The sequence below is a fragment of the Bos taurus genome, chromosome 14 (assembly GCF_002263795.3).
Source record: "Bos taurus isolate L1 Dominette 01449 registration number 42190680 breed Hereford chromosome 14, ARS-UCD2.0, whole genome shotgun sequence".
Taxonomy (NCBI): Eukaryota; Metazoa; Chordata; class Mammalia; order Artiodactyla; family Bovidae; genus Bos; species Bos taurus.
In genome coordinates this window covers 41,924,905-41,949,276 of record NC_037341.1, presented here as the reverse complement: position 1 = coordinate 41,949,276, position 24,372 = coordinate 41,924,905, and the positions used below count along the sequence as shown (strand labels likewise).

At 36.2% G+C, this 24,372-nt stretch overlaps 2 protein-coding genes across 3 annotated transcripts in view; one reads left to right on the top strand and one right to left on the bottom strand.

Annotated features, from left to right (window-relative positions):
• The window catches only part of IL7 (interleukin 7), a 60,452-nt gene extending 47,519 nt beyond the window's left edge, over positions 1–12,933 (top strand). Inside the window, 4 exon segments of one of the 2 annotated variants that reach the window (NM_173924.2) lie at positions 3,658–3,738; positions 4,776–4,907; positions 8,450–8,503; positions 11,876–12,042. In NM_173924.2, the coding sequence (NP_776349.1) occupies positions 3,658–3,738; positions 4,776–4,907; positions 8,450–8,503; positions 11,876–11,995 (387 nt within the window). In that variant the 3' untranslated portion in view covers positions 11,996–12,042. 2 annotated transcript variants of the gene reach the window in all.
• A 748-nt stretch (positions 12,934–13,681) lies between these two features.
• ZC2HC1A (zinc finger C2HC-type containing 1A) overlaps positions 13,682–24,372 on the bottom strand; it is a 65,910-nt gene continuing 55,219 nt past the window's right edge. The window contains exons 9-10 of the mRNA XM_059893230.1: positions 22,237–22,294; positions 13,682–16,499 (exon numbers count right to left, since the gene is read on the bottom strand). Coding sequence (XP_059749213.1) covers positions 16,335–16,499; positions 22,237–22,294 — 223 coding nt within the window. The 3' untranslated portion in view covers positions 13,682–16,334. The remainder of the gene's footprint in view (positions 16,500–22,236; positions 22,295–24,372) is intronic.

The window sequence follows — 24,372 nt, the reverse complement described above, 5'->3', positions numbered from 1 at the left end:
AATGAATGATTTTTCATTTAAGCCAGGAATTAACTACCAATTCTTACTATAATCTGATAAACTACCTGACTAATGGTAAAACCTGTAACATTTGAAATAGGATTCCAAGAACAATATAGACCTTTTCAAATTTCATACAGATTACAAATTTCATTTAAAAGAAGTTTAACTTTTCAAAGGGTCCTCCAAATGAATCTTTTTATGTCATAAGATTTTGGACCATGAGTGGGTTGTAATAGTGATAATCAGAAATGGAAGAATATTTCTGTAGGGACACCAAGTTCATTTTCAAAGAGTAGTAAGCCATAAGACTAAATCTTTCTTTTCTATGTCAAAACCCCAATCCTTAATCCCATATCTACAAAATAGAAGAATAGAAAGGAGGGAGCCATCAGTTATGTAGCTGCTGATGAGAATCATTTATAAGCTGTAAATGGACAGTAGTTCACTTAGAGCACATGTGACCATGAGTGTCCAATTAGAACAGGCACATCAAAGGTATGTTGGCAAAAACCACACAAAAGTGAATCTTGGGGAAAAAAATCAAGGAAAATATATAAAAGAAAAAGTGAAATAGAAATCAATTTTGTAAGAAGTTAGTGTTTTTGAAGAAGGGACTGCTATGAATGCAATAGAAAATTTTCCAAGATAGAAGAAAACTATGCTGCAATGAAAGAAGATGTAATTCTACAAATGGAAAGGACATTAGGTATTTTAGGAAACAACGTAGATAACATAATGTTTTTACTGGAGAATACTGAGTTCAGAGTCCAGGTGATCCTGGATTGTCTCTTACCTTTCATTTTCATAATAAATATGACTATTCAAATATGTCAAGATCCCTTTAATAAACTACTACTGATAAAGTAATTCTGCTATTTTCTAAATCAAAAGATGGATGTATAAGCTTCTTTCCAACTCCATGATTCTATAAATCTTAGTCTGAACCATCTTTTTCATACGGGTTAAATGAAAACAATTGCAGAAAGCAACTGTAGTTGTTACTCACTTATGTTTATGTTAAATTTATTCATAAAATGCAAACTAAAGTTAACTGTTCAGTTATAATTGCAACTTCTATAGGAGTCAGCCTTTTATGTCAACCTTTTAAGTAACAGTTTTATCTACTGAAGCACACATTTGGCAAACAAATCACCTGGTACAACATTACCTTTCTGTATCTGCCAAAAATGAGTCTTGTTTAATACCTGGAGCAGTGGCTTAACCAATATGGCTTTTCAAATATTCATGTCTCACGCAATTTATTAAAATGCTCCAAGAAATAGGTACTATTCCATATTATAATTTTTGGTAAATTGAAAAATGTCACACAGATTGGTTTCATATTTTTTAATCCTTTTTTTTTTTTTTTTTGAGGCACTGCATGGCAAAAACAAGGCTTTCCCAGGTGGTTCAGTGGTAAAGAATCTGCATGCCAATGCAGGAGATGTAGATTCAATCCCTAGGTCAGAAGATCCCCTGGAGAAGGAGATGGCAACCCACTCCAGTATTCTTTCCTGGGAAATCCTATGGATAGAGGGCCCTGGCAGGCTACAGTCCATGGGGTCGTGAAAGAGTTGGAGGTGACTTAGCAATTAAACAACAACAATAACATGGCAAAAACAAAATGCATGTCTTATCAGAGAGAAATGTATGAATGATTTATTGTCCTTCTTGAGGTTAAATATAAGTCAATAAGAAAGTGAGAGAACGTTAGAGAACATTAATTCTCCACTATCTTTTCAGGAATGTGTATTAATATAGTGGCAACATGAGCATCAGTTCAGTTCAGTTGCTCAGTTGTGTCTGACTCTTTGCGACCCCATGAATCGCAGCACGCCAGGCCTCCCTGTCCATTACCAACTCCCGGGGTTCACTCAGACGCACGTCCATCGAGTCAGTGATGCCATCCAGCCATCTCATCCTCTGTCGTCCCCTTCTCCTCCTGCCCCCAATCCCTCCCAGCATCAGAGTCTTTTCCAATGAGTCAACTCTTCACATGAGGTGGCCAAAGTGGAGTTTCAGCTTTACCATCATTCCTTCCAAAGAACACCCGGGCTGATCTCCTTCAGAATGGACTGGTTGGATCTCCTTTTAGACCAAGGGACTCTCAAGAGTCTTTTCCAACACCACAGTTCAAAAGCATCAATTCTTCGGTGCTCAGTCTTCTTCACAGTCCAACTCTCACATCCATACATGACCACAGGAAAAACCATAGCCTTGACTAGACAGACCTTTGTTGGCATAGTAATGTCTCTGCTTTTGAATATGCTATCTAGGTTGGACATAACCTTCCTTCCAAGGAGTAAGCATCTTTTAATTTCATGGCTGCAATCACCATCTGCAGTGACATGAGCATAGTTATAGAAAAATGTATCTATTTGCACTTGAGATATTTTCAGTATGACTAGGATGGTTGGTGCTAACAAATCTTGTTTATATAAGCATACTTTTACAAACATAAGAAATGATGTACAAGTGTCAAAGGATGCAGCATCTGCCGTTTATATCAAATGGCACAAGAAAATGGAACTTTGTTTTCCCATTAAGCTTGACAGAGAGCCTTGCACACTGACCTGTAGGAAGTGCTGAAGGGTTAAATGAATGATTACATGTTCAGGCTGTATAATTCTTGCAGGTAAAACAGATAATAAATACATTTAAATTCAGGATAAAGCCAGAGACTATTTATGCTTTTCACAGGTGAGAAGACTAATGCATATTTTTCTGAGAGGCAGATGAAGATTAGAAGCCCATGATTAAATCCTGCCATTACCCCACTTTTTGTCTGTTTCTTTGATGACAACACATAGGCTAAGATTCCTTGATAGAAGCTTTGATTATCATGGAATTGCTAGTTTGCTGGACAGAGCTAGTCCAATCCTGTGCATAAAGAATCTGAATCCTTAGGAAATTCTAATATGTCAACTATATTCTGGATTCAGGTAATCCCCACCTTCAAAAGATAAGAAATTCTTAGATAAGAAAAATGAGAATGTGCCAGTCTGCCTTCCCAATCCTACATGACAATACACACATTCAATCTCACTTTTTCACAGCAAAATTCTACCTCAAACATCCCCAAGTGGTTTGTTTAAAATGCTGTAGAATGAATTTCAACTTTACTCTCTCAAGTAAATCATTCTTAATTCCCTTTGTTGCTGTTTGTGTCAGGAAACTGGACCAAATAACTGCTTAAATGAATCTCAACTTAGTGATTTCAAAATTTATAGTGTTTCCTATATAGTGAAAGACTCCTTTCGACCCCATGGACTGCAGCCCGCCAGGCTCCCCTGTCCATGGAATCCTCCAGGCAAGAATACTGGAGTGGGTTGCCATTCCCTTCTCCCATATACAACTCCTATATAGTAGAACTACTAAAATACATACTTTCATTACCCCCTCCCAAGAACCAGTTTCTCTCATTTCTTGAGTTAAACTATGGAGTCTAGGGAAGCTCTTTTTAAGGGTTTGTGTATATATTTGTTTATTCTTCAATTATAGAAAACTATTCTTCCTGCCTAGTCAGCTGAGCTAGGATGTTTTCCTAAAAATGCACATATAAATACCAAATATTATAACATTGTTATTTTTATAATTACAACATACTAGAAAGGTCCCCAGTTTAACCATATTATTTTATATTATTTATTACAGGACAACATGATAAACTTTGATAGCAATTGCCTGAATAACGAACCTAACTTTTTTAAAAAACATTCATGTGATGATAATAAGGTAATGATAATTATTTGGAGTTTATGTCATTTGAGCTTGATATCATAGTTTATATTTCTTGTATCTGTTTATTATATTGATTATTGACATAGTCTTTTGGTTCTAACCTGACAATTGCCATTGATATATTGTTATACTGTGGTCTTTTATACTTTTATTTTACAAATTGCCCTATGCTTATTTGATAAATATTCCTTTCAATTTTAGCATTTCATTTTCACCTTGAAAACAGTAGAACTGCTGAATTCAAACATACACATCTCAGTTCTGAAACATTTATTCAGGGAAATGCTTGTCAGAATGATTGCTTGCATACACACACACACATAATTAATGGGCATAATTTAGTTGTACACATTTAAAAATTTTTTCTTTCAATATTTTCTTATCTTCAAATCATTACCTCCTCTATTTGGTATAATGTTACAATATACAGAATTTTGAATAAAAGTTTGTGTCATCTCTTTCTTCAGAAACTAGCGTGCTATTCAAGTCTTTTTGAAACTCACAATAACTGAGTTAACCTTATGGCATTTGAGTGTATCCATAAATTCCTAAAAAAAACTCCTTACATTAAGCATCTGAAACACTTGTTTTAGGAAAATAGGCCCTTTATTATTGCCAGTTATTCATCCATATCTCCAAAGGGGCAAAGATAATAATAATAAAAATCACACATACCTTTTCTTATTGCTGCTTTCAGAAGCACTCTCCTTTAGTTATCTTGTTTAAAACTGAATAAACTTGTTATGTGCTCACTTATAAGTGATAAGATCATACATAACAAAGAAAAGAGAATTTAAAAAGTCACATAATCATTAAACTGAGTTCTAGGCACTTTAGGCTGTCACCTGGAAGCTAAACAGTTTCAGTTTAGTTGCTCATCAGTCATGTGATTAACTGGAATAGAAGAAAAGTGGGGTGGAGGTGGGGCATTATTTAGCAATACAGTTCTGGCTTTAGGCTCTTTAGAAAAGCTTATTACTTCTTAATATTTTATTTGAACCACAGCCCTTCTGATGTTTTTTCTATAATAGGAAGCTTCATTTTTGAATCGTGCTTCTCGAAAGTTGAGGCAATTCCTTAAAATGAATATCAGTGATGATTTCAAGCTTCACCTATCAACAGTTTCACAGGGCACATTAACACTGCTGAACTGCACCAGCAAGGTAAGCTGAGGACTATTTACTTTGAACCAGAATATAAACTCCTCCTGTGATAGGATACTATTATTCTCTGATGATCATAAGCATTAGCAGAGAAATCTAAGTGCTTATAAGAAAACTAAAATGCATTTACTCAATTCTAGAAGAGGAAAATTTCAACTTGTAACATACCTATTCCTCTTTTGGCTAGGGCAAAGAAATCATTTATAAAAGGGGACTAAAAATAAAAAAGGGCAACAAAAAAGGAAAACAAATAAATGAAAGAAAATAATAAATAATATTGCCATGGGCTTCCCTCATAGTTCAGTTGGTAAAGAATCTGCCTTCAATTCAGGGGACCCCGGTTCAATTCCTGGGCTGGGAAGATCCACTAGAGAAGGGATAGGCTACCCACTCCAGTATTCTGGCCCAGAGAATTCCATGGACTGCATAATTCATTGAGTCGCAAAGATCAGACACAACTGAGCAGCTTTCACTTCACATTGCCATAGTAACTTTCAAGGAGGCTAGGGTGATAAGTTGGATGAGGACGGTAAATTTTTATTTCTAAAATATCTTAATTTCAATCCATTTATGTACACATTTGTAAGAACTCAGAACCTATAAAAATTAATCAAATATTTAACAAATATATTTTTATATAAACTTTCAGTGTATTTATGTCCAACAATTTTCAGTTTTTTTGCCTGAATAATTTTGATAAGTACAGGGCTAATTTTTTCTACTTCTCTACTAGCAGTTATGAAATATAACCAATAAAACAAAATTTGGAAGACATTATCTTGGGACTAAGACAACAATTTCTTCACCTGCAAAGTGGAGAAAAATATAGTATCTACATTATAGGATGCTGAAAAGGTTAAGTGTTAAATGATATAATGCATATAGCATGCATGCATGCAAGCTCAGTCATGTCCAGCTCTTTGCAACCCCATGCACTGTTGCCTGCCAGGCTCCTCTATCCATGGGATGATCCTGTCAAGAACACTAGAGTGGGTTGCCATTTCCTCCTCTAAGGGGTCTTCCTGACCCAGGGATCAAACCTGTACCCCCTGCATTGCAGGTGGATTCTTTACCACTGAGCCATCTGGGAAGGCTGCTTAGTACTAAAAAGCTTCAATGAGTTTTTATTATTACTATTATTACTTTACTCTCTCTTTAAGAATTTTACCAGCTGCCGTATAAAGTCAAAATATTTCTTATATATTAAAAAAAATTTAGCACTTTTATGATAGAAAAAGAATTGTTTAAAAAAAAATTAATACTAGTAGTTGCCCACGGAAGGTAAAATGGCAGGACTGTCCTTGAGCCCTACAGACAGTGATGAAAATTCATGTTGGACCTTAATAAGTTGTACTACTTCATTTATTGTAATGGTTATTTATTTCATGCAAGCCAGCCTCCTTCTGGTGGTGTTTTTGTCAAGTTTATTTCCAATCTTGTCCCCTTACTCATGTTAATTTCTTATATAGAATTTCTTCTGTTTTCTACACATTTGATCTCTCCTGTTCTATCTACTGGAGAAGGAAACGGCAACCCACTCCAGTATTCATGCCTGGAAAATCCTATGGACCAAGGAGCCTGGTGGACTACAATCCATGGGGTCGCAAAGAGTCGGACACGACTGAGCGACTTGTGTGTGTGTTTGTGTGTTCTATCTATACATCCTTCAAGGCAAAGTTTAAGATTCATGAAGCGCTTATATTTCAGCTCTTAATCCTTATTTATAATGATTTAAAGTACAGTCAGCGGGAGAAGGAGAGGGAAGGACTAATTGAGAAAGTAGCATTGATATATATATATACACACTATCATGTGTAAAACTGGTAATTAGTGGAAAGCTTCGATACAACACAGGGAGCCCAAGTCTGGCACTCTGTGATGACTTAGAAGGGTGGGATGGGAAGGGATAGGGAGGCTTCTGAGGGAGGGGATATATATATATATATATATATATATATATATATATATAAAATTATGACTGATTCACATTGTTTGGCAGAAACTGATACAACACTGTAAAGCAATTATTCTATACTTAAAAAACAAAAAAATGAGGAGGATGACATAAAAAAAAAGTACGGTCAGCCCGTCATATCCATTGGTTCTGCATTCTCTTATTCAACCAACTGTGGATCAAAAATATTCAAAAAAAATTCCATAAACTTCCAAAAAGCAAAACTTGAGCCACATTTACAACTATTTATGCAACATCTACATTGTGTTTACAACTACTTACACAGCATTTACACTGTATTAGGTATTATAAGTAATCTGGAGACGATTTAAAGTCTACAGGAGGATGTGCCTGGTTATATGCAAATTAATTGCTATTTTATATAAGGAACTTGAGCATCTGTCCTTGGATTTTGGTATCCACCCACGTCCCAGAACCAATCCCCCTACAAATACAGAAGTATTACTGTACTATCTTATCAGGAATAGGAAGTTCACTTCATGTTGCTTACAAATGCAATTGCTTAGTAATGCCTTATGTTGAGTATAAGTTTCAAGTCAGGGCTTAACTGAAAAGACTGCAGAGCAAACTAGCAATATCACCTCTTGGAACAGGAAGGGTTAAAGGTCATAGGTATGCTGTATGTTTGTAATTCTTTCTCTCACCTGAGGAACTTTGCATGGATCGCCATGTTCCAAAATCAACTAATTTTAGAGGGAGAAATAACGTGAAAATTTAAATCTTGATATTAAAATGGTTACAAAATTAACTGATATAATTCACCTTTTTCTTGTAATGAGAAGACAAGATGTTAAAGATGGTTAACCACATTGAATTTTCTTCTTGAGTCAGGCATACTACAAGCTTTTTACTGTTGTGTATTTCATCTTGCTTCTGACGGGTAAAGTTTAATAAAATTCACGGTTAGGATTTAACAACTTAGTGCAATATCATTTTCATGTTTTGTCTGTTTTCTAGTTTTGTCTGAAATTCTAGTTTTGTCTGTTAGTATACCCTTCCATGTTTGTTTTTCAGATCTCACAGCAATTAACACAGTGCTGGACATATCTGCTGGAGAAGGCAATGGCACCCCACTCCAGTACTCTTGCCTGGAAAATCCCATGGACCGAGGAGCCTGGTGGGCTGCAGTCCATGGGGTCGCTAAGAGTTAGACATGACTGAGTGACTTCACTTTCACTTTTCACTTTCATGCATTGGAGAAGGAAATGGCAACCCACTCCAGTATTCTTGCCTGGAGAATCCCAGGGACGGGGGAGCCTGGTGGGCTGCCGTCTATGGGGTCGCACAGAGTCGGACACGACTGAAGTGACTTAGCAGCAGCAGCAGCAGGACACATCTGCAAAATACTCCAGGTTATTTGGAGGACTAACCTAACCTTTCTTGTTTCTCCCTTTTCCTTGATATTTGATAATATTTCTAAATGAAATTAGTATTCTGCCATACTAACAATTTAGATTCTCAAGTAGATTAGATGAGCTGAAGGTAATATGAAATTTAGCAGTTATAATAATGGAAGGAGTAATAAAGGATTAATAATCAATATTATAAATATGACTTTGTTTTTAAGGGTAAAGGAAGAAAACCACCTTCCCTGAGTGAAGCTCAACCCACTAAGAATTTGGTAAGTTATTGCACCCTCCAGATGTTTGCCTTCAACAGCTTGAAATAACTACAGCATCCTGATAAACCTCAGCCCTGTTTAGGAAACAACAAAGCAGAAGTCCTCATACATGACAAGCTTTCAAAATAAACAGATCAGAAGGGCTGTAAGGCTAGGCCTTTCCCCAAAGCAGCCCTCTGTAACCTTTGGGTGGTGGGCTGGAGCCAGTGTGCACCTCTCTTCCCAATTCCATGTTCTATGTCATTTTAGTAGTTTGGTACTGTTTACAGGCATGAGGGGGCTTCTTAGGTGACATTAGTGGTAAAGAACCTGCCTGCCAATGCAGGAGATATGAAACGCGGGTTCAATCCCTGGGTCAGGAAGATCCCCTGGAAAAGGGCATGGCAGCCCCACTCTAGTGTTCTTGCCTGAAGAATCCCATGACAGAGGAGCCTGGCAGGCCACAGCCCCTGAGGTTGCAAGAGTCAGACACAACTGAGTAACTGAGCACACGCGCATGCATGGGCTGGAGACCATGCAAATTGGCAGAGGCCAATGTGAAGGCAAACATCTTTTCTATCAGCTTTTTGCTCAACAATTTCTGAATGTTTCTCTTTGAATTGTTTCCTTTTATATGGTTGGTTTTGAAAATAGTCATTATAATATTGGTAAAAGGAGAAATGAGATACCACTTAGAAATTGGACCTCTTTAAACTGCATTTTTAAAAACCACTATTTTAAAATTAAAGAAGCTAAGGAAAATGTCAGAGCATTGATTTTTTAAAAAAGAAAATTAAAACCTCAATAGGTAATAGGCAAAGGACATGACCAAACTATATAGAAGAAAATAAACTAGAAAACAAGATACAAATAAAGAGAGCTAGCTTAGTAAAGAAATACATATTAAAAATGAGGACCCTTTTACTCATATAGATTATACAATATATTAGTGTTGTTGTTTTGTTGCTAAGTTGTCTGCCAGTCTCCTCTGTCCATGGGATCTGCAGGGGATCTTCTTCACCCAGGAACTGAACTCAGGTCTCCTGCATTGGCAGGCAGATTCTTTACCACTGAGCCACCAGGGAAGCCCATACACTATATACTGTATAATATGTGTAATAGTACATGAATACTCTATATGTACACACATTCTATTAGATTGTTGCACAAAATTATATAGCAATATGCAAAATATTTATGAATGAAAAAGAATATTTCACTAAATGTGACAATGATAAATTAACTAGAATGAGGCATGGAAAAATGCACACACCTGGTTCATGACAGCGATAGATTCTTTTTTCACATTTCCATTATGTTATTTGACCACTCTGTGTGTGTTAGTCATCAGTCGTGTCTGACTCTTTGTGACCCCATGGACTGTAGCCCTACTAGGCGCCTAAGCCCATGGAATTTTCCAGGCAAGGATACTGGAGTGGGTTGCCATTCCCTTCTCCAGGAGATCTTCCCAGCCCAGGATAGGAGTATGGAACTCTCTTACTCCTCTTAGAGAAGCAAAGTGAGTCTGCACACCCTGGGACTCAGGAAACCCTAGGTATTCCAACTTGAAGTGGAATAGTTGAATACCTGAATAGTATCAATATATGAGTGCTTCTGGCTAGGGTAATTTGGAGAGAAAGTTTAGAAAAAGGAGATAACACCCATGTTCCTGAAATTACAGACAAAATCATGTTTATTTGTATTTTTACTCAATGTTTAGCCTTGGTCTATGTAGAAAAGTCATGAAATGTTCATGTCTATGTTTTTCAAGTCTGCTAGTCATATAAACTTCAGTTTATACGTTTTAAAGGTGTTTTGGCACATGACTTTTTTACTTTACTTCCTCACACCCCTCCCTCTCTGTTCTGTAAAGGAATCTGGCATCCAAACCCCGAGATGTTAGTTAATTCTGAGACATTAATTCACTTCTCAGGCATCCAGAGTCCACATCTCAGGGACTAACAAAAATATAACCGAGGATACGCAGAGCTACTCTCTTTTATGTCTATTACATCTGAGGTGTCTCTTTCCCCACTTCCTGTAGGTTGTACAGGTAGCCCTTGTGAAGATTTTTGACAGAGCCATCTTCTTGGTCTTCTGACTTTCAAAATAGTCATATTCCTTGCCTCAAAAAAAAAAATGTTCTGGGATCCTCAATACAAAGAATATTAGAAATCCTCCTTCATATTTACCTTTGAAATCTGTCCGCTATTAAAAAAAAAAAAAATCTGTCCACTAATCTTTTAAATAAATTATTTTAAGAGTATGTGTTAGTGTTACTAAATATATAATTGAAAGAAATCTGAATGTGACCAAAGTAAAAATAGGACAAACAAGCTCAAGACCCAATCTATTACATTTACTTGACTATGTGACCATGGCAGATTACTTACCCTCTTTGCATCTCAGTTTCCTCAAATGTGAAAGGTGAAATCATCAATTTTATAGTTACTAAGTAGATAAAGTGAAATAATATATGTATAGCACTGAGCACAGTACCTGACCTAGAAAACCTAATAATCGGTTGTTATTGAAATGAAGAAATGGCCCTGTAGTAATTCACTTCTCAGGCATCCAGAGTCCACATCTCTGGGACTCATGAAAATATAACTGAGGATACGCAGAGCTACTCTTCTATGTCTATTACATCTGAGGTGTCTCTTTCTCCACTTTCTGTAGGTTGTACAGGTAGCCCACTTGAAGATTTTTGACAGAGTAGGAAAGCTAGCTTATAAGGCAGGCATCTTCCATTCTCTAGTGAAAACTAGGGAACAAACTTAATTGGGATATATATATATATATTAAGGATATATCCTTACTAATCTTTGCCAAAATAAACTGAATATTTTCAGTATTTCTTCCATAAAAATATTTTTCCATTGTAAAAAAAAACTCAGTTAAATAATGTACAGATCTTTCTCACAAAAGTTTAAACAGTACTCTTATGTCCATTTATGTTGCATTGGTAAAACTGGTGGCCACCTGACAGCTCTTTAATCCTAAATTTTAAATCGTAACAACCTTGTATATCCTACACATCAGTGATTGCAGCTACGAACTGTAATTTTTTAAAAATGTCATTCAATGTTCTCCTTTTTTAAAGATTCTTTTGACGTGGACCGTTTTTTAAATTAGCTACAATAGTGCTTTTATGTTTTGGTTTTTTGGCCACAAGGCTTGTAGGATCTTAGCTCCCTAACCAGGGATCGAACCTGCACACCCTATACTAGAAGGCAAAGTCTTAACCACCGGGACTACCAGGGAAGTCTCAAGATTCTTTTTAATTACAAAATTGTTCGTATAACCTAGTATAGTGGAAACTAAGATTGAATGTTTTTCAATGTGTATTTTTACTAAAATGTGAACTAAAAATTTTTTTTTATATTTCTCTAGGAAGAGAATAAATCTTCAAAGGAACAGAAAAAACAGAATGACCTGTGTTTCCTAAAGATACTACTACAAAAGATAAAAACTTGTTGGAATAAAATTTTGAGGGGCATTAAAGAACACTGAAAATATGGAGTAGCAATATAAAACCTTGAGCTTTATTTGTGTCCTCCAAGAATCTATCCGCTCATGTGATTTTCAAGGGCAGAATGCCTCCTGGAAGTTACTGAACGCATCCTGGTTAAAACAGATTACAGCAACTGAGAAATCCTTACTGTAGTACCGGAAGATGGACCTAAACAATGGAAACCAAATCCTGCAATCAACAAAACTATTTCACATGTATGAGGACATATATTAATTGGTATTAATTCTGAACAGTTTAAGACAATCCATGTAAGGTATTAGTTGCAATAATACTTTTTAAATGTGTTTAAAATTTTCAGAAGATATATAAAAGATATATAAATTCTGTGAAGTATATAAAGGTTATGAGGGTTAAAAATTAACATGTCATTATTACCAAAATATATAGTTTTATGCCCATTATGTATACTGCCCATCAGTATACTGCAATGAGAGTGGAAATTGTTGTCGTCTGTGCTGGAAATGTTTCAGAGTTAACAGTGAGATATGGATAAGGCCCATGAGAATGAGTCATGTAAAGAAGCAGTAGCATAAAGGAGTCCAAGGTAACTGAAAGATATTAAGAGATGTAGTTAAACATGAATGTATAATACAGTGCCTTTGATAAACGATATTACAGATGTTTTAAAATTAAAGTAAAGAATAGTTTCACAAAACAGAAAGTCACCTGCTCTAAGGATGCTAAACCATAGCACTGGGTTACTTTTGTCATTTATGTGTAATAAAATTTGTCTACATGAGTTTGCAATTTGGGAAGTATATTTTTAAGAGAATAATATATGTTGGCCTTTTAATTAATGGAATGTGTATATTTAATTTTGACACAATATCTGTATATAAAAATATTTTCATACAGTATTACAATTGCTTACTTTGGATAACATTTTTCCTTTGATAATAAATGACCTATGTATTAACACTGTCAGATTCATTTAATTAATCCCAACAGGATTTTTTTTTTTTTTTGGTCATGCCATGTGGCTTATGGACTCTTAGTTCCCCCTTGTGGGACTGAACCTGGGCCCCCTGCAGTGGAAGTGCAGAGTCCAAACCACTGGGTCACCAGGGAAGTCCTTCAAAAGAATTTTTTAAACCCAAGACTTTTAATGCTGCACCATTATTTGATTTTTCCCTTCCATTGAAATATAATCTTTAATCTCTTAACCATCAAGAATGTACATGAGACTGGGACCCCCACACTAAGTAAGAATAGGAACACTACTTTACTGCCTGTTTTTGTCAGGGCCTGAAAACCTGCTTATAAGGCAGGCATCTTCCATTCTTAAAAGTGAAGACTACTGGCAAATCCTTCTAAGCTTAGATTTGCCAATAGCCTTCACCTACAAAGAGAATTGAAAGCACTATTCTAGGCAGGCCAAGTGTTCTAAAATAGCCACTGTGGTCTCATCATCACCGGCTTCAGAGCTGACTGACTTATTTAATCTACAGACAATGCTCCGGTGCCATCCTCAATGTGTGGAGGGAAGACCTTCCTCTCAGTTCACGTCTGTCTCTCAGGTTCTCTTTCTCTTTCTCTTCTCTTTCTGTTGTGTCCCCAACCCACACAGAGTTTCCTCCTCACTGGTGCAGACGGTTGTATAGAGTTGTACACACAGTTGTACAGATTCACTGATTATCTCAGTAATGAGGCGGTGAGTCAAGAGGTTTTCTCTTTGGTTTTTTATTAATTCCAGAAAAGGGAGTTTACTAACACTTTTTGGGAGCAACTGGTTCTTCACCAAGCTTTTCCTTCAGACAGACTTTTCAAAGTCTTCAAGAAGGCTATGTTTCCTTCCACCACAAAACAGGTCAACTATGCAGCACACCTCCACCCTGACGAACTGGTGCTATTGGTAAACCATCAGCTATGAAGAGAAGACGTTTTAAGTTTCTAAAGGGAAACTCTTAAAAGTGTTCTTGAAAGTGTTTCCATGAAGGCTGTCTATAATGTCCCTAACAGGGTTGAGACTGTGACAAAATAAGGAGCGATTGTTTAAAAATACTTCATTAAAAATTATTAAAATTTTCCTTTTTAACTACTGACTTTCATTTTTATCATTTGTTTATGATAGAACTGAATTGTAGAGAAAACTCACACCCCAAAATTCTTATTCAGCATAGCATGTAAAATTCATGGAAAAAACCACCAGGCTTTTATGATTGTATTTCTCTCGTTTCCTAGCTACTAGCAAGGTAAGTAAAGACATGGCAGGTTGGTTAGTAATGATCTTGGATACTACATTTTTTTATTATTTCTATCCCCTAGTTAGATTTGTCTTATTTCAATGGACACTGTCTTTCAGATATGTATGTGGATGCCTTAAATCAGCACTTTTTAAAGACTGTCACAAGAAACCCTCTATAGATTCTAAAAAAAAAAAAAAAACAGAAAAAACCTTAGTTCTGAGATCAGATAATTTTTTCTTGGAGACTCACAATTCATATATTAAAAGCTCTGTAAACTCATAAAGTTTTTTAAAAAGTTTAACATCAAGATAGCATTTCCAAAATTGACTACAGAACACTTTTATGTAAAAACCACTAACCTAGCACACTTGGAGGAATATTGCTTTATACAAAGAGACTCAGTTAAGAGTCTTTTAAAACAAGCTCTAAAGGAATTTGCTGAAGTAAGTGATATTCCTTTCAGGATTAACCTAGTTCTACCACAGCCAGAAGTGTTTCTTTTCTTTAAGCCATCCTTTCATTTAGTCAGTTTAAGAAGGACATTTCATCAAATCTACTGTAAATTTTTCTGTGGAAACACACATCCTCTATTCTAATTCAGATGGTCTTTATGGTACTCTATCCATGAAAACTTCATGCTTTTAGGCATTATAGTCTTACTCCTTAGGAAGTGCTTCGAAATTCTATCAGTTGTAAATAAAAATCATGTTTTCCATGAAGGTAAAAATTTCTAAAATCTCACTTTTTTTTTAATTCTTCATTTACCTTCAGCACAGACCCAGTAGCTAAAATTCCACCAGGCTTTACTTTTTGAGGTATTATGAAAAAACAGGTATAATGTATTTGCTTTTGTAAACTATCTATTGCTCCATTTCCATCATCACAAAATTTGGACACATATTTCTACTGTCATTTAAAATCTTTGCAGTAGATTAATACTAATAGTAATTAACACATTTCTACATAAAACATTTCACTTCAGTTTTCAAATTTGCTACTTTGAAGGCTATACAGTGGAATATTTCTCAGTCATAAAATGGAACAAATTTGAGTCAGTTGAACTGAGGTGGACAAACCTAGACCCTGTTACACAGAGTGAAGTAAGTCCAAAAGAGAAAAACAAGTATTGTGTATTAATGCATATATATGGGATCTAGAAAAATGGTACTGATGAACCCATTTGCAGGGCAGGAAGAGTGTCGCAGATACAGAGATAGGACTTGAGGACACTGAGGGGAAAGGAAAGGGTGGGATGGGTTGAAAAACAGCACTGAAATTTATACATCACCATATGTAAAGTGGGCTTTCCTTGTGGCTGGGCTTCCCTTGTGGCTCAGCTGGTAAAGAATCTGCCTGCCATGCAGGAGACCTGGGATCGATTCCTAGGTTGAGAAGATCCCCTGGAGAAGGGAAAGGCTACCCACTCCAGTATTCTGGCCTGGAGAATTCCATGGACTATATAGTTCACGGGGTCACAAAGATTGGACACGACTGAGCAACTTTCACTTTGACCTTCATATGTAAAATAGCTAGCTAGTGGGAAGTTACTGTGTAACTCAGGGAGCTCAGCCTGGTGCTCTGTGACGATTTAGAGAGGGTGTGCTGGGGGTGGGTTGGGAGGGAGGCTTAAGAGGAGGGGATATATGTATACTTATGGCTGATTCACACTGTTGTATAGCAGAAACCTACACAAAACAATTATCTTCCAATTAAAAAAATGTTTTAAATGAAGGTTATTACAAATATAATCAAATACTTTTTCTAAATATGTCAGCCATTCCCTGACATATCCACACCTGCTGTAAGGGAGTCTGTACCAGCCATGACTTCTGCTAAGTGTTCTTAGCCGTGTGAAGTCATGCCTCTCAACCCAACCAATGGGGCCCTCTAGGGCATCTGCCCAAAGTACAATTAATTGAGAGACTAACGATCTGTGATAAATGTCACACAGCTTGAGAAAATGAATTAGTTCAGGTACCCTGTTTCAAAAGTTTGAGCCACAATCTCAAATAAATTTACCCAAAGTAAGACTGAAATAGAATGTTTTAAGGTTTTATTAAGTTGAGCACTGGCAAATTGAAGGAATGGGGGAACAAACAGGTACACAGTAGTGAGTGAAGGAGATACACAATTAGAGAATGGACAGATGAGTAACAGAAGCATAGAGCCTGGCAGAGGTACCAACCCTTACAGCTTCCTCAGGACCTAAAGACGTTCCAGTTCTAATCCACATGCATCTTTTATTAATCCTCCATCCTTCTTTTCCTGGTGTCTTAGAAGGATCTCGTCTGTTATACTTGAAGGTTATATTGATGATGAATGAGAAAATAAGAATGAAAGGTAAGTTTATGAATATCAGGTACTATATTAGGAAGGGAAACTTAATGACTAGACCGTCCAGGTATGACTTAAATCAAATCCCTTATAATTATACAGTGGAAGTAACAAACAGATTCAAGGGATTATATCTGATAGAGTCCCTGGAAAACTATGGACAGAGGTTCATGACATTGTACAGGAGGCAGTGATCAAGACCATGCCCAAGAAAAAGAAATGCGAAAAGGCAAAATGGTTGTCAGAGGAGGCCTTACAAATAGCTGAGAAAAGAACAGAAGCAAAAGGCAAAGGAGAAAAGGAAACATATACCCATTTGAATGCAGAGTTCCAAAGAATAGCAAGGAGAGAAAAGAAAGCCTTCCTCAGTGATTAGTGCAAAAATATAGAGGAAAACAATAGAATGGGAAAGACGAGAGATCTCTTCAAGAAAATCAGAGATACCAAGGGAACATTTCATGCAAAGATGGGCACAATTATGGACAGAAATGGTATAGACTTAACAGAAGCAGAAGATTTTAAGAAGAGGTGGCAAGAATACACAGAAGAACTATAAAAAAAAGATCTTCATGACCCAGATAAACACAATGATGTGATCACTCACCTAGATCACCTAGAGCCAGACAACCTGGAATGCGAAGTCAACTGGGCCCTAGGAAGCATCATTATGAACAGAGCCAGTGGAGATGATGGAATTCCAGTTGAGCTGTTTCAAATCCTAAAAGATGATGGATGCAGTGAAAGTGCTGCACTCAATATGCCAGCAAATCTGGAAAACCCAGCAGTGGCTGCAGGACTAGAAAAGGTCAGTTTTCATTCCAATCCCAAAAAAAGGCAATGTCAAAGAATGCTCAAACTACCACACAATTGCACTCATCTCACATGCTAGCAAAGTAATGCTCAAAATTCTCCAAGCCAGGCTTCAACAGTACGTGAACTGTGAACTTCCAGATTTCAAGCTGGATTTAGAAAAGGCAGAGGAACCAGAGATCAAATTGCCAACATCCGTTGGATGAAGAAAAAAAAAAAAAAAAGCAAGAGAGTTCCAGAAAACCATCTACTTCGGCTCTATTGACTACACAAAAGCCTTTGACTGTGTGGATCACAACAAGCTGTGGAAAATTCTTCAAGAGATGGGAATACCAGACCACCTGACCTGCCTCCTCAGAAATCTGTTTGCAGGTCAGGAAGCAACAGTTAGAACTGGACATGGAACAACAGACTGGCTCCAAATCAGGAAAGGAGTACATCAAGGCTGCATATTGTCACCCTGCTTATTTAACTTATATGCAGAGTACATCATGAGAAATGCCAGGCCAGATGAAGCACAAGCTGGAATTAAGACTGCCGGGAGAAATATGCAGATGACATCACCCTTATGGCAGAAAAGTGAAGAAGAACTAAAGAGCCTCTTGATGAAAGTGAAAGAGGAGAGTGAAAAAGTTGGCTTAAAACTCAACATTCAGAAAACTAAGATCATAGCATCCAGTCCCATCACTTCATGGCAAATAGATTAGGAAAAAATGGAAACAGTGACAGACTTTATTTTGGGGGGCTCCAAAATCAGTGCAGATGGTGACTGCAGACATGAAATTAAAAGACAGTTGTTCCTTGGAAGAAAAGCTATGATCAATCTAGACAGCATATGAAAAAGCAGAGACATTACTTTGATAAAGATTCATCTAGTCAAAGCTATGGTTTTTTCAGTAGTCATGTATGGATGTGACAGCTGGACTATAAAGCAAGCTGAGAGCCAAAGAATTGATATTTTTGAACTGTAGTGTTGGAGAAGAATCTTGAGAGTCCCTTGGACTGCAAGGAGATTCAACCAGTTTATCCTAAAGGAAGTCAGTCCTGAATATTCATTGGAGGGACTGATGTTGAAGCTGAAACTCCAATACTTTGGCCACCTGATGCAAAGAACTGACTCACTAGAAAAGACCCTGATGCTGGGAAAGATTGAAGGTGGAGCGAGATGGGGACGACAGAGGATAAGATGGTTGGATGGCATCACTGACTTGATGGATCTGAGTTTGAGTGAGCTCGGCGAGTTGGTGATGGACAAGGAAGCCTGGCGTGCTGAAGTCCATGGGGTCACAAAGAGTCTAATAAGACTGAGTGACTGAACTGTGCTGAAACTTAATGACTAAGCTTTGCCTCCCCAAGTAGGAGAAAATAGTTGAGTCAATAAGGAAATCAGGCTTCAACTTTATAGGGAAGTCTTGCAAAATGAGGAAACTGCTCCTTCTGTGTTATACTCAGGTGGGGTTGGAAAGTTTCTGTTTGTTTCAACTGTAACTTGTATCAGGTAATTCTTTCCTGAAAGTGAAATGTTGCTGCTGCTGCTAAGTCGCTTCAGTCGTGTCCGACTCTGTGCGACCCCATAGACGGCAGCCCACCAGGCTTCCCGTCCCTGGGATTCTCCAGGCAAGAACACTAAGTGAACTTAAAAAAAGTTTATGTGACATTTTAGGGTAGAATGTGTAACAACTTTACCTTTTATTTCTAATTAACTTAAGGGCTGTGTGTACCTGCTGTTGCTTCAGTCTTGTTTGACTCTTTGCAACTCTATGGACTGTAGCCCACCAGGCTCTTATGTCCCTGGGATTCTCCAGGCAAGACTACTGGAGTGGATTGCCATGCCCTTCACCAGGGGATCTTCCCGACCCAGGGATCAAACTCACATCTGCCTGTGTCTCCTGCCCTGCAGGTGGATTCTTTACCCACTAAGCCCTCGGGAAAACCCACAGAACACATATTCAGAGCCAAAGAACACACATTCAGATTATACGTTTAAGCCAGATCACATCACTCCCTATTCCTATAAGTAAGCCAAAACCATTTCTTAAAATTCAGTTTGTGATTATCTCACACCATAACTGGGATGAGGAAAGATGTCTTAACTCAATGTATTGAAGATTTCCTGCTGCAGAACATGGTTTTAAGCACTTTTCTGGATAATAAATAAATAAATAAATAAAAGCATCATTCAACACTCATATTTTAATAATTCATTACCTTTACCAGAATTCAGTTTTCCACCCTTTCTTGCAGCTACAGAGTAGATATGTAACCTTGGAACTATGGAACAGACTGAGATTCTCAAACAAATAATGTGAGGAAGCAGATCCTGTAGTATGCATCTGTTTTGAGGATGGTGGTGAGACACTGGGCTTTGAAGGTAACTGTGACAGCGTCAAGAAGTGACACCCATTTTGCAAGACACGACCTGTTACTCTTTAACTCTGAACCAGTGACTATGCCAAGGGAAAAAGCAGGAAGAACACACTGATTCATGTGAAGAAGTCAAATGACATCAAATGGATTATTAAAATATGAGTGTTGAATGATGCTTTTTCAAAGGTAACTGGGATTCCTTCTTACTTTTTATGTTTATATACACAGTATCTGTGACAGCAGCCCTAGAGCCCAGAGCTTCTGATCTAAGTCCAAATGCTAAATGATTTAAAGTTGTTTTACTTTTAATTTTAAAGTCACATGTCCCCATGGTGGCTCTCTAGTTGACTGTTCTCCACTGAAGTAGTCTTTCATTATAATTTGGGCATTGTTTCTGGCTGAACAACTGCCTAACTTGATTAGCTGGCTCTTCCAGAAATTTCTGTGAATTATCCAGTAACTTTTAATAAATTCTTTTTTGCTTAAACTAAGTAGGCTGGGATCTGTTATTTGAACTCGAATCGTTTTCAATGGTAAAATTTAGTATGACTTTGTGCTTCCCCTTTACAATGCCAATACTAATGAGGAAAGTGCTTAAAACCAAATTCTGGCTAAGATTTGGAGGTAGTAGAATTCAGTAGAGAAAACTTACTAAACAGGGTTTTCAAAAGATGCTAGCCACAAACATGACAAATGACCCTTTGAGATAGTAAGAAAACTCAGATTTAAAATAGATCAAGACAATTTTTCACTACTAGATATGTTTTAAGCAGTGTTTAACTTCTAGTATTGTTCAAAGTTTAAAGTATCTAAGGCAGTAAGTGATAAGCCCCTCCTCACATAACAGCTTTCTGGTAACAGCATCAGTGACAAACAACCTTTCTAGTAACACCAGAGGGAGAACCATAACACTGTTTATCAAAAACAAAGACCATGAGAAAACAGTGCCTCACCAAGAATACAGAGCTGATCTAGAACACATGTTGCTCATTCAAATGGTGCTTTGCTTTTGTCTATAGTAAGAGACTGGAAAACAAACTTTTAGGTTTAAACTTTCACAGTGTTAATAGTTAATTGAATACCAATTTTTCAAAGGGAAATCACCCTTGAAGAATTAGTGTTCAAAATGAAAACTTTCTGATGTTTCCTGTATGGTCCATATGAGTTTTTTTTCCTTTTTAGAACTCCTAAGTTTGGGAAGATTAGTAAAAATGGAAATATATTATTAAAACTTTTTGTTTCTTAAACTATTCCTCTTGAATAAAATAACAAGAGGGAGAAATAAGATAACTTTGAAAAATCTTTAAAGTTTTACAGTATAATAAGTAAACATATATATATTTGCCCCTCAAAAATCAAAAGCAGAAAGACAAAAAAAAAAAACTCTAAAACATTTAGACCAAGTTTAATTCTTGTTTTAGCTCTAAATCAAAAATTCATTTGCATTTCTCAGACTTGTCAAAATTCTTCAAGTCATAGGTGGTAAACAGTTGAAGGGAGGGCTATATCAGAATATGAGTATTCAAGGAAAATTCAAGAAAAATTATCTTATTAAAATTACATAGAGTTGACAGAAACCACTTTTAACAAAAGTATCACAGAAACTAGCTTAAATATATTATTAATAATTACTATTAATATAGGGCTGCCGCTGCTGCTGCTAAGTCACTTCAGTTGTGTCTGACTCCGTGTGACCCCATAGACGGCAGCCCACGAGGCTCCCCCGTCCCTGAATTTATTGAAAATCACTACCTCCTCTTCATTTGTTTTCTGACATTCAGAAATGTAGTTAATATAGGGCTATCAACTACATTTCTGAATGTCAGAAAACAAATGAAGAGGAGGTAGTGATTTTCAATAAATTATCAAATGCGAGTGATTCTGAAAAACATAAACCTCTTCATTTTTTAAAGATTAAAAAGTATTAAAGTATTATATATTCATTTAAAAACTGGTAATACAAAAAATATAAAGAATATGTAACATCATAACTACTTAAGAGTAGAAATAAACATAATATAAAGAGGAATATAAATGCTTTAAAAGCCTTTTTATCTGTCTCATCTTCTATACAACTGCAATTGTATTTTACACACATTCACTATTTTAGGCTAGCTTTTTGTTCTAATAACAAAACATAACCTCACCATGCCATTAAAAATTATTTGAAAAATGCTTTAACTTACTAAATTAATTTTTTTTCTAAATTAATTTTTATCACTACAAATAATAGTATTATTAAATGTGTTCTGCATAAATATTTTTCTTCAGATTATTTCTTCAAGAAGAAATACATTTTAGGAATAAAATTACTGGATTATGAGACATGTGTATTTTAAAGGCTTTTAAAGTAAATTTAGTCAACTTCTTCAAAAAGTATCATAAATTTGTATCTCCACCATCAGTGGATAAGGTCATTCATCTTAAAGCCCCAGGCAGTCTTCAAGTGTATTATAATTTAAGATTTTAAGACTGGTGATTCAATGAATGAAAATCAGTATTTCATTGTCAAATATACTCACCACTACTGGCAGCCTCCTATCCATAGTTGCAAATTCAAAACAGGCATAGAAACGGAGTCTTTGAGCAGAGAGACGTGAAACAAACAAACAACAACAACAAAAAAAACAGGACAGTGAAAGTGAAGAGTTCTATGAGATAAGATTGAACAATTGCAATTATCAGTGACTTTTACTCAATGATGATTTGTCCTCAGTCCTCAGGACAATCCAAGTAGTTCACTTTTCACAGCTCTGACAGCTCCCATTTTATAGACCCCACCATACACATATTCATTAGGACTGATGCGGAAGCTCCAATACTCTGGCCCCCTGATGCGACGAGCTGACTCATTAGAAAAGATCCTGATGCTGGGAAAGATTGAGAGCAGGAGAAGGGGATGAGATGGCTGGATGGCATCACTGACTCAATGGACATGAGTTTGAAGACTTAGAATGCACACTCATCATTCACATACCCTCTCTACCACTTCTCCCCACTAAAAGGTAGTGCAGCTCTTTATATTCCAGCAAGTTTTCTCCTAAGCACTGGGACAAGGTAAGGAGAAAAAAAATAGGAAATGGTGAACTGAATGACTTGTGATAAGAAACTTCAACACTTACAAATAATTTTGTTGGTATTTTTATAATTAAGTTCTGTTAAATTCTTTCACAACATTGTAAGTCAACTATACTTCAATTAAAAATCCTTTGTTTTGTCCTAAACTGTCTGTTTATATAATGACTTCTCCAAATAAATTATCAACTATAGGACAGGGACTAAATCACACCTTATGTATAACTCTTGATTCCCAGCATTTCATAGAATGAAGAATACAAAAATCATTCTTTAAAATGTTTATAAAGTTTTAGCTTTGTGCATCTAATATGATTCGGTCTAAGCACTTATTTAGCTCCTATATAAATTGATCTCATTTGCATTCATTAGATAAGGTTAGCTGATTGAAGGAAAAAACCCACCTTAAGGATTATAACTTTAAGCTTCCCTGTCCTAGGATGAAATAGTAAAGAAATAGTATAAGAATTATGTGGTAATGTGCATGAGTAATACGTTTGAGAAGCATAATTTTGCTAACAAAATTATGTGAGATGTTAATATGAAAGATTTTATCAAATATTGCCCAGCTGGTGCCCCAAAGGAGCTACACTATGTTTCTTAAAAACAAACAAAAAACACGTGGGCTATTAAAATCAGAGCAAAATATATAACAAAAAACTACATCTTATAAATCTCTGTCATTTCATGTCATCAAAAAAAACCTACTTATTACAGTTGTTCTTGTCGTTCAGTCGCTTAGTCTGTCCAATTCTCTGTGACGCCACGGACAGCAGCACACCAGGCTTCCCTGTCCTTCACCAAATCCCGGAGCTTGCTCAAACTCATGTCCACTGAGTTGGTGATGCCATCCAACCATCGCATTCTCTGTCATCCCCTTCTCCTCCTGCCTTCAATCTTTCTCAGCATCTTATTCCCGAGAGGCCATTTCTAGAGGATAGCAATCTTAAATTATCTAAAAGCACCCTCTAGTGGCAAAAACGTAATTCACACGTAAAAGAAAAGTATAGAAATAAATGACTATTGTGACATTTAATTAAAATTTCTCTAAATGAAAATAAAAATGAATATGGCTCTTGTAAACTTTGTTTCAATGGTTCTCCACTACTATATTCAACAGAACAATCGTTGGACAAATCAATCTACTTTTAGTACTAAAAATACACTTAACCATTTTAAAACTAAAAATACACTTAACATATAAAATACATAGATGTGCAATGCTAATAAAGACATAAGAGCCCTGCTGACTTTCTGTAGCTATGTACGTATTCTATTATTTTCCATTCCCTGAGCTTCTACTCATGGTAGAAAGTATCCACCTTGAGCCTAAGGAAAATTGAGTACAAATTAAACATGTTTAATATTTTCACTACAGACAGCTATAGTTTAAAGCTTTTAATATGATGATCTAATTAAGTATTCATCACAAATACTTTTTGCCACTGAACTGTATATTACCTAATTAGAAATGTTCATAATGTTTCCTTATTAACCTCATTTCTCTAATGTTTTCAACTGCCAAATTTTATTGCCTAAAAAGAGAATTTCTATGCCTTAAAAATCTTGTGAAGAAACAGATT